This window comes from Pogonomyrmex barbatus, unplaced genomic scaffold (genome assembly GCF_055798465.1).
Source record: "Pogonomyrmex barbatus isolate J1 unplaced genomic scaffold, ASM5579846v1 scaffold16, whole genome shotgun sequence".
Classification (NCBI taxonomy): domain Eukaryota; kingdom Metazoa; phylum Arthropoda; class Insecta; order Hymenoptera; family Formicidae; genus Pogonomyrmex; species Pogonomyrmex barbatus.
The window spans coordinates 437,070-452,054 of NW_028297112.1; the positions used below are offsets into that span (position 1 = coordinate 437,070).

The 14,985-nt window shown below is 37.1% G+C and overlaps 1 protein-coding gene across 2 annotated transcripts; it reads left to right on the forward strand.

The window, feature by feature from the left end:
• The first annotated feature begins 114 nt into the window (after positions 1 to 114).
• Positions 115 to 13,883, forward strand: LanB1 (laminin subunit beta-1). Of its 2 annotated transcripts, XM_089073827.1 has the most exons (15): positions 115 to 1,500; positions 1,900 to 2,047; positions 3,542 to 3,589; positions 3,809 to 3,890; positions 5,281 to 5,511; positions 5,687 to 5,983; positions 6,310 to 6,872; positions 7,051 to 7,230; positions 7,534 to 7,859; positions 7,982 to 8,392; positions 8,498 to 8,693; positions 8,817 to 9,263; positions 9,467 to 9,974; positions 10,311 to 11,394; positions 11,586 to 13,883. In XM_089073827.1, exons 2-15 carry the CDS (start codon positions 1,981 to 1,983, stop codon positions 12,552 to 12,554), a joined length of 5,409 nt encoding a protein of 1,802 aa, XP_088929953.1. In that variant the 5' UTR covers positions 115 to 1,500; positions 1,900 to 1,980; the 3' UTR covers positions 12,555 to 13,883. The 2 variants fall into 2 exon arrangements, with proteins under 2 accessions (XP_088929953.1, XP_088929952.1); XM_089073826.1 differs by lacking the exon at positions 3,809 to 3,890 and having other exon boundaries at positions 116 to 1,500; positions 5,286 to 5,511.
• Positions 13,884 to 14,985: the final 1,102 nt, after the last annotated feature.

Consider the following 14,985-nt stretch of genomic DNA (forward strand, 5'->3'; position numbering starts at 1 on the left):
ATATATATATATATATATATAATTTACAAAAATATATATTTAATGGATAAGAACATATTTCTTTTTTTGTTTATAAAAATTTTTGTTTATAAACGAGAAGTCCCCGAAAAATTTGAGAATACAATTTATAAAAGAAATTGGAAATTACTTGACTATACATGCAATGTTTCTTTAGGCAATGTATGAAATCAATAACAGGAATTTACTTTCCTTTCTCTTTATATATTATCTAATGAGGGATAAAACTGAATTAAATAAATAAAAATTTATATAATTATACTATTAGTAAATTGATTTGATTGAAAACATTACTATACCAGATATTATTTATATCTGTGCAGATTTATATGTCTCTTGAACAACAGACTTTAAAAGAAACCAGGAACAGAGCGAGTATGCTGGACATGTGTGCCGTAATAAAATAAACATCTAACGGGTGTGAAAGTATCATATATCAACTCGCAAAGGCGCCTACAGTTCAGAATTTTCAATGACAGAATTTTGTATGACAGAGACTTTTCACGATGTGTAACATGTACAAAAAACGATATCAGGAGACAGGACGTTAACCTGTGATAGAAGAAGATCTGTGATTACGCCGGATCTATAGAAAGAATATTTTTCTTTTTTGCTGCTGTTTTAATGAACAATCAATTATTAAGGAAATATCAATTTTAATAATATCAATTCTATATAAAGAAAAAAAAATACGACGTATATAACTTACATCTATAATCAACAATTGCCTACGACTTTCCCAAGCATTTGGGAAGAATCATTTTTAACGGTATTCGGAGCATAAGAGACAAAAGCCACACCTGCGCATCGAAATTTGATGATCAAAAATTTCACCAATATTAAAATCGTATTTTTCATATACTCTATGTGTAAATAAAAAAAAAAAAAAAACCTATATCTATATTAGAATTTCGAGATCTGAAACTATCCTCATCGTTGCTTTCTAAAGAGATTCCGATTTCCTCTGGAAATCGGCCTGATCGCCGCGTCTTGCCTCTCTTAAACCTAACTCCATCGTTTTTTTCCCTCTCCGTTTCGTTGCCACCGGTGATGATTCTACGTACGGCACTGATGGGCACGAGAGTCGCAGAGACTCGGAGCGGAGTTGCGACTCGGCAAGAGCCGAGAGACTCACTTGTGAGAGACGTCGGCGCGTCACGAGGCGCGTCTGCGAGGCCGCGTTTTTCATTTTCCGTCGTCGGCCGCGTTTCCCGGGGTGGGTGCTTCCGTACCTGTCGAAGAATCCACCGATACTGTTATCGCACGTGGATAACAGACTTAGGAGCTCGGCAACATTTGGTGGCTATGAGGAGGGGAGGTTGACGGAGTCGGAGGTTGAGGGAATTCCAATCTCGGTACTCAACGAGATCTCGGCGTTCGTACCGACTTCGAAAGGAGAGCGGCGACCGTCGGAGGAAAGAAAAAAATACCCCCGTCGACTTGCACGCAGCCAGGAACTATTATTTTCACATATGAATTAATGTAAGTGAATTTCTATTAGACGAGAACAATATTAGTGATATTAATCGCGATGGAAATTGTTTTTCTTTGCGGTGCGTTATTTTTTTAGGTGCGCGAAAATATGTCTCACGTTGTTGTTTGTTGTGAATTGCCTGACCGAAACATACACTTGCTGCTCCGAAATTTCATAATTTATTTCTAACTTAAGAATTGACAGAAAGAGTGTTATTTTAAATAACAATATTAAGGCATTTTTATGTACGCGCGTACCTTTTATATTTTTGCTACGAATATTAAATAATAATTTTAAAAAGACTAAAAAAGATTACCACTCCGATTGTTATGCATAATATGACGTAATTTTTCCGCGATTGACATTGAATGATTTTACATTATTTGGGAAATATTTTATTTTCGCAGAAGTTCTCAAACCATTTGTCCCTGGTTTAGCACCGTTACAAACAATTCGCAGAGACAGAAGTAGAAAAAAGAAACGATAAAATGCTTTATACTCAATATTGGCATGTGGCCCTCGCAGCTGTAATTGTTATACTTACTATTTTAGCAGGTATGTTATATACATTTATATATATTAATTCATATTAATTTTTTGCAAAGTGATTAAAAATTTAAAATAGAAAATACTTAGCGGAATATCCAATCTCAAGATATAGCTTCAGATTTATTAAATTCTAATAAATAATAAATAAAATAAATAGATAAATTCTTATAATTTATAAAGTCAAATTCTTCAGTTTTACTTAACCCATTAGAATATAATTTTTTGCTTTAGAAAGAAAAAAATTTAAAAATTAAATAATATATAATTAGCAAACTGTTAACTTATGAATTAATAATTAATTTTCAATGTTTATAAATATTGCATTATAAAAATCAGATTTTAGAATATATAAAGCTTTTGAATTTTTTTATTATAAAATTAGACATCTTGATTACCAAGAGATGATCTAATAATAAGTACTATATTGAGTTATAATAAAAATAATAAGATGTAAAAATACATATATATATATATATATGAATAGATATGATGAATAATTTCAAAGTTACACGGCATTATCGAGGATTAAATGCTTGCGCACTTTCAGCGTATTTTAATCTTATTTTCGCGTTACGTGTATTAGACGTGCAAAAGAACAACGTAACAAAATTCTTTTGCTCGGAAACATCGTCTCATTCATGCAACACGCAGACTTTATCCATTACGATTAGATAGCGATATGACCTCGCGACCTGCCTTCCTTTTGAAATCGGAGAACTCGTTTCGGCTTCTAAAACCTAACCGCCCTACGAAGAGAGATTTTTTCGCGTGTATTTATCAATTTCGAAAAATTATTTATCTACCATATCGTTTGAAACGGACGCCGTTGAATTGTTTATGCACCTGGCGGTATTGCTTCAGCGAAGAAAACACCGACGTTTCAGATCTATAATACAGACCGTGTCTTTCACTCCACAAATACTTTTATATACAAAGTTTATTTGCAATCAATCGACCTCAATGAAATTTCTAACTGTAAACTGTTTGATTTGTAAAGAACTTGTAAAGAAAAATTAGACGAAGATGTCTATTACAGAAAATCGAGATTTTGCAGCAGGGATTGCCTTAAGCCGTTTTAAGATATTTTTTACTAAGGAAATGCCGAGTTGATTGAAAGAGATCTATTTGAGGTTTGAGACATCCAGTATTTCATTAAAACTTAGTATTTTCCAGAGCTGTCTTCTCTCGTAAACATCCGGCTGTCTCTTGCGATAGCCTTTCCTGGCAATAAAATGTCTCTTGATAACTGGCGCGTTCTAATGTTCGCATTTGAAATAATTTTGGAAAAATTATCCTGTATTAATATTAATCTTCGCTATCGGCGCGCGTTTTAAAAGAAATCGGCGGCCAGTTAATCGTTGCAATTTACGTAATTCATTTTTGCATGGATGCGGGGAAATTATTTTGTGCCATTCTCTTCTTTAAAAAGAGACATAGTTATTTATTTTCAATTTAAAATTCGTCATCGCATTTTATGTAAATATTTTTTTCTCTTTGTAGGATCTGTAAATTCTCAATATGGACCAAGAGACAAAGTACCATCCAGAGGTAAGAATATCCTAAATATCTTTAAAATTTATTTTTTATTCACACTTTTCACCTTGGAAGAAATTCATCGCTGAATCATTGTAAAATTGTAGTATCATTAAGCGTCTTATCAGAGAGTATCGTCAAGTGATAAAACAACGATAAAACTTTCGCGACAACTAGGACGTGCACTATATAACTATATAATTATACACAAAGACAAAAATGGGGGTGTTATAGGATCTGTGCAGAGAGGAGATATGTCACCCATGGAGATGGTAGGATGGTTTAATCGGCTTGAGTCGACTCCCACTCCCAAGTCAACAGATAGACAAAACTTCGGGACGTGGGAAAATACTTTATATGTCGACCTCGAAACGTTCCTCTCAGATGTTACAGAAGAAATAAATGAATGATAAATATTCCAAATTTATTTGATGACAACGAATTATTATTTTAACACAAATAAATATATTCTTGGCTAACGGCAGGAGGATTCGTTTGTTGTAGCTAATTTCTCTTTTTTTTTTATTGGTTCTCTCTATGTGTAAATATATTTGATATACCCCAGATGTATATGACATACCTACATTCCTCCTAATATAATAAAAGTTTTATGTGCTAATCGATGGAAACTAATCAGTATTCAGGAGACTACCTTCCTCCATGTATTTAACATGTATGATGAAAACATTTTGTGCTGAAATTCTCTTTTAATTAACTTTATTTTCATTACTATTTCAAAATTTTTTGTTGTACTTTTCAGCAGTATACTAATTTTCAACAGTATATTAACTTTTATTATATATTTCACAGTATTACATTAAATTTTACAAAGAAAATTAAATTTATTTTGAAATATATTCAGTAACTTTTTAATAACTTTCGTTTCATTGATTTTATATATATATATATATATTATTTTATTTAATATATTATCATCTTGTCTTTATGAAATTCAATGTAATATGAAATATAAAGAAAGCTAAAGAATACTGTTGAAGTTTTTATGAATACATTATACATCATGAAATTTATTGAAAGGCTCCTGAGTACTCAGCTAAGAACTCCGCGTTGACGGCAGCAACACGGTGTAAAAATTAAAAATTCATTCTTGTTCATCTCATCCTTGTCCTTGTTCATCTTCATATAAATGACATGCGAATAACGAAATTTTTTATTGCACCTAATTTCATTCTTAGTCGTGCAGATGTGTTTCGTTATCTTATCAAATTCGTAAAAATGGATGGAAGTTAAAGTTACCTTTGAATTTTACATGTAAAAGTATATTCACTTCTTTCAACAGCTGTCAAATCGTATATTTTCTGCCTGAACAGGCTTCATTTCACGTATCTTTTATAACTATTTATTGACTATCAGGAAGAGAAAGGATAGCAGCCGTCCATTTTCACAAGTGTCTTAAAGCCATCTCAAGTGTTGTTTTAGTCAATATCTCTTTATTTGCAAATTAAGCGTAATAAATTTTACCGTGTCGTTTCTCGCCTATGACGTCACAATTCCAATATGGCCGCGATGACTACTCAAGGCCCTTAATATTGAAATAGGGTCCACTGACGAAGAATTTCGACAAAATATTTGCATCAGAATTGGCATGATATCATTATACGCAGTAACTCCTAATTACAGGAGAAGAAAATAACCATGCAAATATATGTCGAATTGCAAGATAACGAGAATCTTTTCTTTTTCCATACAGGATTGCATGCGAAGAGACCGCACCCCTGCGAGCAGAGCTCGTGTTATCCCGCAACCGGAAACCTACTGATCGGCCGTAAGGACAAATTGAACGCTTCGTCGACGTGCGGTCTCAGAGGCCCCGAGAGGTTTTGCATTGTTTCTCACCTTAAGGAAAGAAAAAAGTGCTTCTTCTGCGATGCATCGATACCTAAACAGCAGCATAACATTGAGAACATCGTCAGCGGGTAAGACTGGACTTTAGTCTCTCGCCGCGATCTTCCCAATCGCGAAATAAATTATCAATATCGTTAAAATAATGATAAGTAAAAATGTGTGTTGTTACAAATAGATTAAAGTAATATATATATATATATATATATATATATATATATATATATACTAAACAATTAAAAATTTTAGGTCATGGTGGCAGGCCGAGAATGGGGTGGAAAATGTTACGATACGCTTCGATCTTGAGGCAGAATTTCACTTCACGCATATCATTATTCGCTTCCAAACCTTCCGACCGGCTGCCATGCTGATCGAACGATCATACGACTTTGGAAAGACCTGGCAGGTATATCGGTACTTCGCTCACAACTGCGAGCACTACTTTCCCGGCATTCCAACCCATCAACCCCAAAGATTGACGGATGTTATTTGCGAGACGAGATACTCAGCTGTGGCACCGTCCACTGGTGGTGACGTAATTTTCAGGTAAAATTCATATATATATATATATATATATATATATATATAATTTTACTGTAGAAAATTCGGAAAATTACCCTATAATCCTACCAACTATTTAACTCTTACTTCTTACACTACTTTATTATTTATTATTTACATTTACTCGATTATTTATTACACGGGTTTTTTAAATTTATATTTTAAATTATATTATTACAATGCATGAGTATTTTAGTTTTAAACCTTTTTACGTGAATAACTTGTGTCGACTGATTGTGTCGATTCAAGATTGTTAATTATTAATCACGTTATTCAAAAATATTATTCCTTTTTATATTGCTATATTTTAGGGTGTTGCCACGAAATTTGGAAATCGACAATCCTTATTCGAAAGAAGTGCAGAATCTATTAAAGATTACCAATCTTAGAATTATCATGATGAGACTCCACACTCTGGGCGATGATCTGCTCGACGATCGGCCTGAGATTCGCGAGAAATATTATTACGCCATCCAAGATATGGTGATTCGTGGCTCGTGTTCCTGTTACGGACACGCCTCTAGGTGTTTACCATTACCAGGAGTCGCCGACGAAGAGAATATGGTCCATGGCAGATGCGAGTGTACGCACAACACCAAAGGCCTCAACTGCGAAAAATGCGAGGACTTCTACAACGATCTACCATGGAAGCCCGCAGTTGGCAAACAAACGAATGCCTGTAGACCCTGCAATTGCAACAATCATACCAATTCCTGCCACTTTGATGAAACGGTTTACGAAAGATCGGGCAGAGTGTCCGGTGGTGTCTGCGACGACTGCCAGCACAATACGCGAGGGCAAAATTGTGAACAGTGCAAGCCATTCTATTATCACGACGTAACGAAAGACATCTCTGATAAGGATGCTTGTCAACGTAAATATCCAATTTCTAGTCGCTTTATGCAAGATATAATCTTCATATATCATGTAACGTAATGTAACATGAGATAATATTATCTGCGTTATTTTATAAATAAAAGATGATTTTTATACATGTGTATGTAAGAGATAAGTGCAAAAGTGCAAAGATATGCAAGTTTTCTTCCTTGCAGCCTGCGATTGTGACTTGGGCGGATCCTTGGATGATGGTATATGCGACTCGAGAACTGATTTTCTAAGCGGTGACGAGTCCGGACGCTGTCACTGCAAAGCGAATGTTGAAGGACGCCGCTGTGATCGCTGCAAAAATGGCTTCTGGAATTTTAATCCTAACAGTCTCGAAGGATGTCAAGGTAAAAAAAATTACATTTTATTAAAAAGCATAACTGCAACTCAATATTTTAAAATAAAACATAAGGTTTATTAATATATATTTTATTAAGATAAATATATATTTTTTAATGGCTATGAGAATTTTTTATTAATCTACATTAATTATCTTCTCAATTTATAAATTTTATTTTTAAGAAATATTTAATCAGTCTTATATTAATGATGATAATAATGATTTATAAACCATTCCTAATTAATCTAATAGACTTAATTAAGAGTTCTCAAAATTTATATAATAAAGTTAATTACTTATGCAATTACAGCCTGCACCTGTAACACCTTGGGTACCATCGACAATCAAGGCTGCAACGTGGTTACCGGGGAGTGTACGTGTAAACGATATGTCACAGCACGCGATTGCAATCAGTGCTTACCGGAATATTGGGGATTGTCCGAGGACCGCGATGGATGCAAACCGTGCGATTGCGACCCTGGTGGCTCCTACGAAAATTCTTGCGATGTCATCACCGGTCAGTGCAGATGTAGGCCGCATGTCAGTGGGAGAACTTGCAATCAGCCAGAGCAGAGTTACTATACCGGCTCGCTAGACTTTCTCATTTATGAGGGAGAGTTGTCCAGAGCTACTGACGTGAGTTCACTAAATATAACAAGGGGAAAGTAGGATAATTGTGCACGTCCTGATTTGGTACTTTCCCCGATAGGTAAAAGCTCCACCACTGTTTTCAGATCAAAATAAAAATTCTTTTTCAGAATTGTCAAGTAGTGATCAGAGAACCCTATCGCGATGGTAGGAATAGCACATGGACCGGCACAGGTTTCATGAAAGCCATCGAAGGTTCGATGTTGAATTTCACCATCGATGACATTCGCAGATCGATGTGGTACGATGTCATCATACGATACGAGCCAGTGCAACCGGGTGTTTGGGAAGACGTGCAGGTTATTCTTGAGAGAGATAGTCCACCGGATCCTACAGGACCATGTACTGATTGGAGACCCGAATATGATCGTTTGTGGGCTCAATTACCTTTGCGTTCAAAAAGCGCCATGGCGCAACCGTCTATATGTCTAGAAACAGGAAAGCGATACAATCTTCTGTTGCAATTCCGCAAGTTCAACAGCCACGTGGACACACCTTCAGCCTCCATCTTGGTTGATTCGGTAATACATTTTATTTCGATTATTACTTTATCGTAAAAATGGTATCTATTTCATCGTATAATCTATCCATCATATATCTCGCATGTGTTTGTATGATTTCTGCAGGTTGTTCTAAAGCCGAGAATAGACGTGATACCCTTCTTCAAGACGCCGGGTCTGGGTGAATTGCGTCGCCAAGAATACGAACATTATCATTGTAATGAATTGTTCAATGACGTCAACAGTGTATGGAATAATATACCTGAGATCTGTAGAAAGTACCAGAATAGTATTGGCTATTACGTCTTCAATGGTGCTCATTGTAAGTTCAGTCACGTGTTATCGTTTACTCCCCTTTCTTAAATAACATTTTTCAATTTCACTTTATTTGACGTTTCTCATTTAAATTCACATTAACAAGAACACGACGTTCTGTAAATTGTAGCCTGCGAGTGTAACCCGACGGGCTCTCGTAGTCTTCTGTGCGAGCACTACGGTGGAATGTGTCCGTGCAAAGCAAATGTGGTTGGCAGACGTTGCGATCGTTGCGCACCAGGAACCTATGGATTTGGTCCTGAGGGATGCATCCCTTGCGACTGCGACGGAGTCGGCGCCCTCGACAATTTCTGCGACGTCGAAACTGGCCGTTGTAAGTGTCGACCCAACACTTACGGCAGGACCTGCGGCCAGTGCGAGCCTGGCTTCTGGAACTTTCCACACTGCCAGCGTTGCGAATGCCACGGGCACGCGGATAATTGTGATTCGAGAACCGGAGCCTGCATCAATTGTCGAGATTTCACCACCGGACACAATTGCGACCGTTGCGTCGATGACTTCTATGGTGATCCGCGGATTGGCGCAGATATACCTTGTAGAGCATGTCCTTGTCCAGGTGAGTACAATTGTGAAAGAGATTTTATATATAATTTTACATATAATAATTAATCTTTTCGATTTTACTTATCAAAAATTGAAATCTTATTTTCATTAAAAACACTAAACGTTTTTTAACAAAAATATATAAATATTTCTCAAGTTTTTAAAAGAAATAATAACTGTATATTCTATTACTACAATTATATTTTATTTTAACAGGCACACGTGAATCTGGGCATTCTTATGCCAACAGCTGTTCATTAGACTCACTAACGCAGGATGTAGTGTGCGAATGTTTCGAAGGATATTCTGGACCTCGTTGTGAGCACTGCGCCGAGAATTATTTCGGCAACCCGGAGGTGCCAGGTGGTAGCTGTCAATTCTGCAACTGCAACAACAACACGGATTTACGTCGCGCCGGTAATTGCGATCCATACACCGGTCATTGTCTTCAATGTCTCTTCAACACCGATGGCCCCACTTGTGGAGTGTGCAAACCAGGATTCTATGGAGATGCTTTGCGACAGGATTGTCAAGATTGCGGATGTAACGTTCTAGGCACTGATAAGGCTGCCGGACCATGCGACCATCGTACCGGACAATGTCCATGTCTACCACACGTCATAGGACAACTCTGCGATTCTTGCGAGGAAAATCATTGGAGAATTGCTAGCGGAGAAGGCTGCGATCCTTGCGAGTGCGATGCAGTTGGAAGTGTTTCAGATAGGTTTGTCTGCAATATTTTTTTAAAAATAGAAATAGAAGTTTTGCAATTTCTTATATATTCTTATAAATATATTTTTTATACGCATATAAAATTTTTTGTTTAAATCTTGTCGATTTTTTATTGAAGAATTAAATGTCAATATTAATTTTATCCATTTTCTTCTTAAATAAGTTGGAAAAATTAATCAATTACAAAAATTAATTCCAAATAATATGATTTAAGAAAAAGTTCAATTTTCGGTTTCTCGAAAAAATGTAGATGTTAGATTGTAATTTAACAGCAAATTAATCCAAGAAAAAACGTGAGAGTGATTGATGAAAATATTTTTGTACGCAGATGCAATCCATACGATGGCACTTGCGAATGCAGGCCAGGATTCGGTGGCAGACGATGCAACGAGTGTCAGACAAACTTCTGGGGCAATCCGAATGTGGAATGTTACCCGTGCGAATGCGATATAATTGGCTCTGCAAGCCAGCAATGCAACAGGGATAGTGGAATATGTATTTGTCATAAGGGTATTGGCGGCGAAAAATGCGATCAGTGCGACCGTGGTTATCATGGCGAGGCACCGCAGTGCAGCCCGTGCGGTGAATGTTTCGACAATTGGGATTTTATATTGGACGGTCTTAGGAACAAAACAAACGCAGTTATTCAAGAAGCTTCAAGGATACAAAAAGTCGGCACGACTGGCGTATACAGCCAGGAATTTGACGATATGGAGAAATCCTTAAATGAGGTGCGGGACTTGATCAGCAACACTACTATTCGTAGCCAAGATCTAGACGCATTGGATAATTTGGCCAATGAGTTGGCGAACAATATTTCGAAATCAGCCAAACAGTTGGAGGAGGCAAATAATCACTTGGACAATCTCAACCAACGAGTGAATCTTGGTGATGTCGCGTTGAAGAAGTTGAGGAACAGAACGGACAGCTTGCACGAAGCCGCCGCCGATTTGCGGGAAAATGCTACTAGATTACAAGAGGAGAATGTTCTGGGCGCTCTGAACGTGACTCAGCAAATGGCTGAACAGTCTAGGCAGGCTGAAAAAATGGCAAACGACACCACTAATGTTTTGGCCGACGCGGAACGATTCCGCAAACATACCGAAAATCTCTTGGCGAAGAACCGTGCCTCCGTGGATGAGGCTCAAGAGAGAAATAAAGGATCGCTGATGAATTTGAATGAGAAATTGAAAATGTTCAGTATGGCGATACCTGAACTCAATCTGCGAATGTGCGGTGATAACGTAACGGATTGTAGTACCGTCTGCGGTGGTGCGGGTTGTGGCTTCTGCGGAGGATTATCTTGCGAGGAAGGTGCGGTCAGCAAGGCCAATCAAGCTCTAGATGTTGCCAAGCAGCAGACTGCCAAGATCAAAAGTCACAAGGATGAAGCAGAACAACTATTACGAAATGTAATTATCATTAATTTAGTCTTTGAAAAGTGTTAAAAGTTATTCATGATTTTTACAAAAATTAATCTATTAGTTTATTATATTTAAAGAACAATATACATAAATGCTTATTAACAGTTTGATAAATTTCAATTTTTATTGTCTTTATGATTATTATTTTGTGACTCATTTCAATTAATCGGCATTTGCAGATGAGCCAAATCAAGCAAGATGCCACAGCAGCGAGATCCAATGCTCAAGACGCCTTCAATTACGCATGGGAGGCACGCAATCGCTCCGACAAGATTACTAAAGAACTCTCGGACATAACCAAGCGAATCTGGAGCACTTTAGATGAAGATCAACCCACACCGGCTATGGTGAGAGACCTCGCACAGGAAGTGCTCGCGAAAAACATCCAGCTGGAACCAGATGAAATTACGCGACTCGCCGATCGTATCAAAAGTATCGTAGGCTCTCTCACTGATTCCGAAAAGATTCTGGCCGATACCAAGGAAGATCTACAGTTGGCGCATGATCTAGAGGTACGTGCCAATCGCACGAAGGAGGCAGCCATCGAGAAGCAAGTTTTAGCGAACAAGGTGATCCTGCTGTTAAATGACGCGCAAAGGGCGCAACATCTGGCGCAGGACGCGATCGACAAGGCGGAAGCTGACGTGTTGAAGTCGCAAAAGGATCTCACAGACATCGCCGACGTGACGAAAACCGCCCAGATTCAAGCTAACAGCACCACTCAATCGGTGGAGGCACTGGACGCTCGTTTGAAGCAACTCCAGACACAGTCGGCAAAGAACGCCTTTATCCTGGCGGAAATTGGCACGGAGGCCAAGAAGGTTGCCGACGAAGCACAGGTGATCGATAGCAAGACGAAGAAATTATCAGAAGAATATAAAAGAGCGGACGAATCACTGAATCAGCGAGTGAACAAAAGTAAAGGCGATATTCAACGTGCAAAGAGATTATTGCAGCGTGCCTCCGAGCTGACAGCAGACACATCGACCAAGTCCAAGGATCTGGACGGTATGGAGAGCGTCTACAAAGACAATGAACGACTACTAACAGATCTGATGAGTGACGTAGATGCGCTGACGATGGAAATGGAAAAATATCTGATGGAGATCGAGAAGAAGTCGCAGTTGTATAGACAGTGTTCCGCCTAAATTCATCGCAATTAGTTAGGAAGTTACGTATTTTTCATTCGCGAATTTTATATCCGCAAAATACGATACGTATCGATAACCTCGGTAATTTTTTTCCGTTATTACATTTGACACAGATATTTGCGCGGTAGAATCTCTTGCTCCATAGACGATATCCCTTTCCAGGGTATATCTCATTACCGCATTTAATTGCGAGATTGCGTTAAATCTTGATAAGATCGGTGCTTTATATTTGTGCAATAGCCGTGAGTTTTACCTTGATTTATAGGAAATAGATATATATACACATACGTATTTACGTATTGCATATATATATATATATAAATTTGGCATTCGCAATTTATTCTGCAAAATATTGCGAAAAGCGAAGAGATTATTGTTAGTGCCATAAATAGAGGGGCCATTAGTAGCTGTAACTGAAGAAGATTTATACGTACGGTTAAAATATCGCTTCTCGAAACAAGACACTATCCTTTCTAGCTTCTAAGCTTTGCTAAATTTTCTCTAATCTCTTTTGCACTTTTTATATTTTTATATTTTACACTTTTTTACTTTTATAATAAGGATACTCTCTCTCTATATATATATATATATATATATATATATGCGTCTTATTATATATTAAATGCCATTTTACTACAGACAGTACTTAAACGAGAAACACCGTAGCGAAGTATTAAGCTCGTGTTCCATAGATGATATATTAAAAATTAATTAAAGTAATGTAAATAATAAAATTAACGTAAATACAGGATTAAGATAATAAATAAATAGATACTCCGCAACACATCTGCCGAATGTGAAATATTCGATGTATCGTTTGAGACATATTTTATCTACGAACGAGAATTAAAATGGCTTTGTCGATCGTTACACTGCCTGTAAATAATTACAGTTTGCATTTGTAAATATTGAATGCGTAGAAATTCAATTCACGATGTTCGATAGCTGTTTGTCTTTAGGATTTTTCTTTTACAATCCTAATCCTGAATTCTTTTATTACGAAAGTGGCGGAAAAATAACATGACGCGAGAAAAATCACATAGAGAGGCTGACAAAATTCATATTATATTCTGGCGATATAAAAGCGAAAGATTCCGTTATTTATATCATCATTACATGCGATCGATCCTCATATATCACATATCGGATGATATCGTCGAAAGTTTCGCTCAAAAGTGAGCGAACGATGCTATGATCAAGCCAAAAAGAAATGCAATAATATTTAACGTCATACTATGTATAGATATTATTACAATATTGTAATGTTATTGAGAAATAAATGAGTTGTCAAAAAAAAAAAAAAAAAAAAAAAAAGGAAGAAAATAATTTTAACTCGATGAACCGGATGATCCTTGTTCCTCCATTCCATTCTGCATTCAAATGCGAAATTTTTCCCTCGCGCGCAGAGAAAATCTGCAATTTAAAACGATCGTTTATTCGCACAAATGATGCATCGCGTCCTTGCAATTTATTGCGGCATATAGCCGCATAAGGAAATTGTCAGACACGCGATATCATCAGCGATATAATACTTCCTGTCTTGTGTACCGCTTGTGTTTTTTTTTCATCAAACGATAATAGACGTGCCAGTGAAGTGACTATTTAATCATATCCACCAAAAACGGTCGTAGTAGTTAAAGTGACGTAATTAAGTGAAGCAATACCATCGCCTTCCATTGATTTTTCTCAAAACATATTCTCTGATCGATTTGTAGGGACCGGAAATAGGTTTTCTTTCTTTTTTTTTTTTCTTTTTTTCTTTCGTTTATTATTACAGAGTTCGGTTACATCGGAGCCATGTGCACGATCACAGTCTCCCTCGTCGAATGTTAGTCGCGGCGTCAGAGTCAGCGGACTCCTGCCCCGATTCCGAATGGGTTCGACGATTTCCTCGGCGGAGGAAAACGGGAAAAAAATATATCCTATTTGTCCTACTTGTTTGTAAGTCGCCCTTTCCCTCGCAGAGCCTCATGGCCTCGTGCGCGCACGCACGAATATTTCGTGAATAGCGCACTGTTGAATTCAAACGGCGTGTGTGTTCAAGCAGGCCGCGCACAATGGGTTCATTCAGTACGCGAATCAGTGGTTCTCCGCGGAGGTGAGAAGGCCTACAACAAATGACGCGGGGAAGCATCGGAAATTTATTATCGCAATAAAAACTCAAGCTTTCCTTCGGAGACGAGTTCAGAATTCTCTCTCCTTCCACAGCCATAACAAGTGAGATAAGATGACGACGCCGATGACGACGGAAGCATCTCTCTCTCGCGTTCCGTTCCACGAAAATCATTACATCTTTGATCACCAAATATATTTATGGATTTTTCAAATAAATGAGAACAATGTAAATTTAAATAAGTCTAATTTGATATATATATATATATATATATATATATATATATATATATATATCTTATAAAAGTCCAATCGC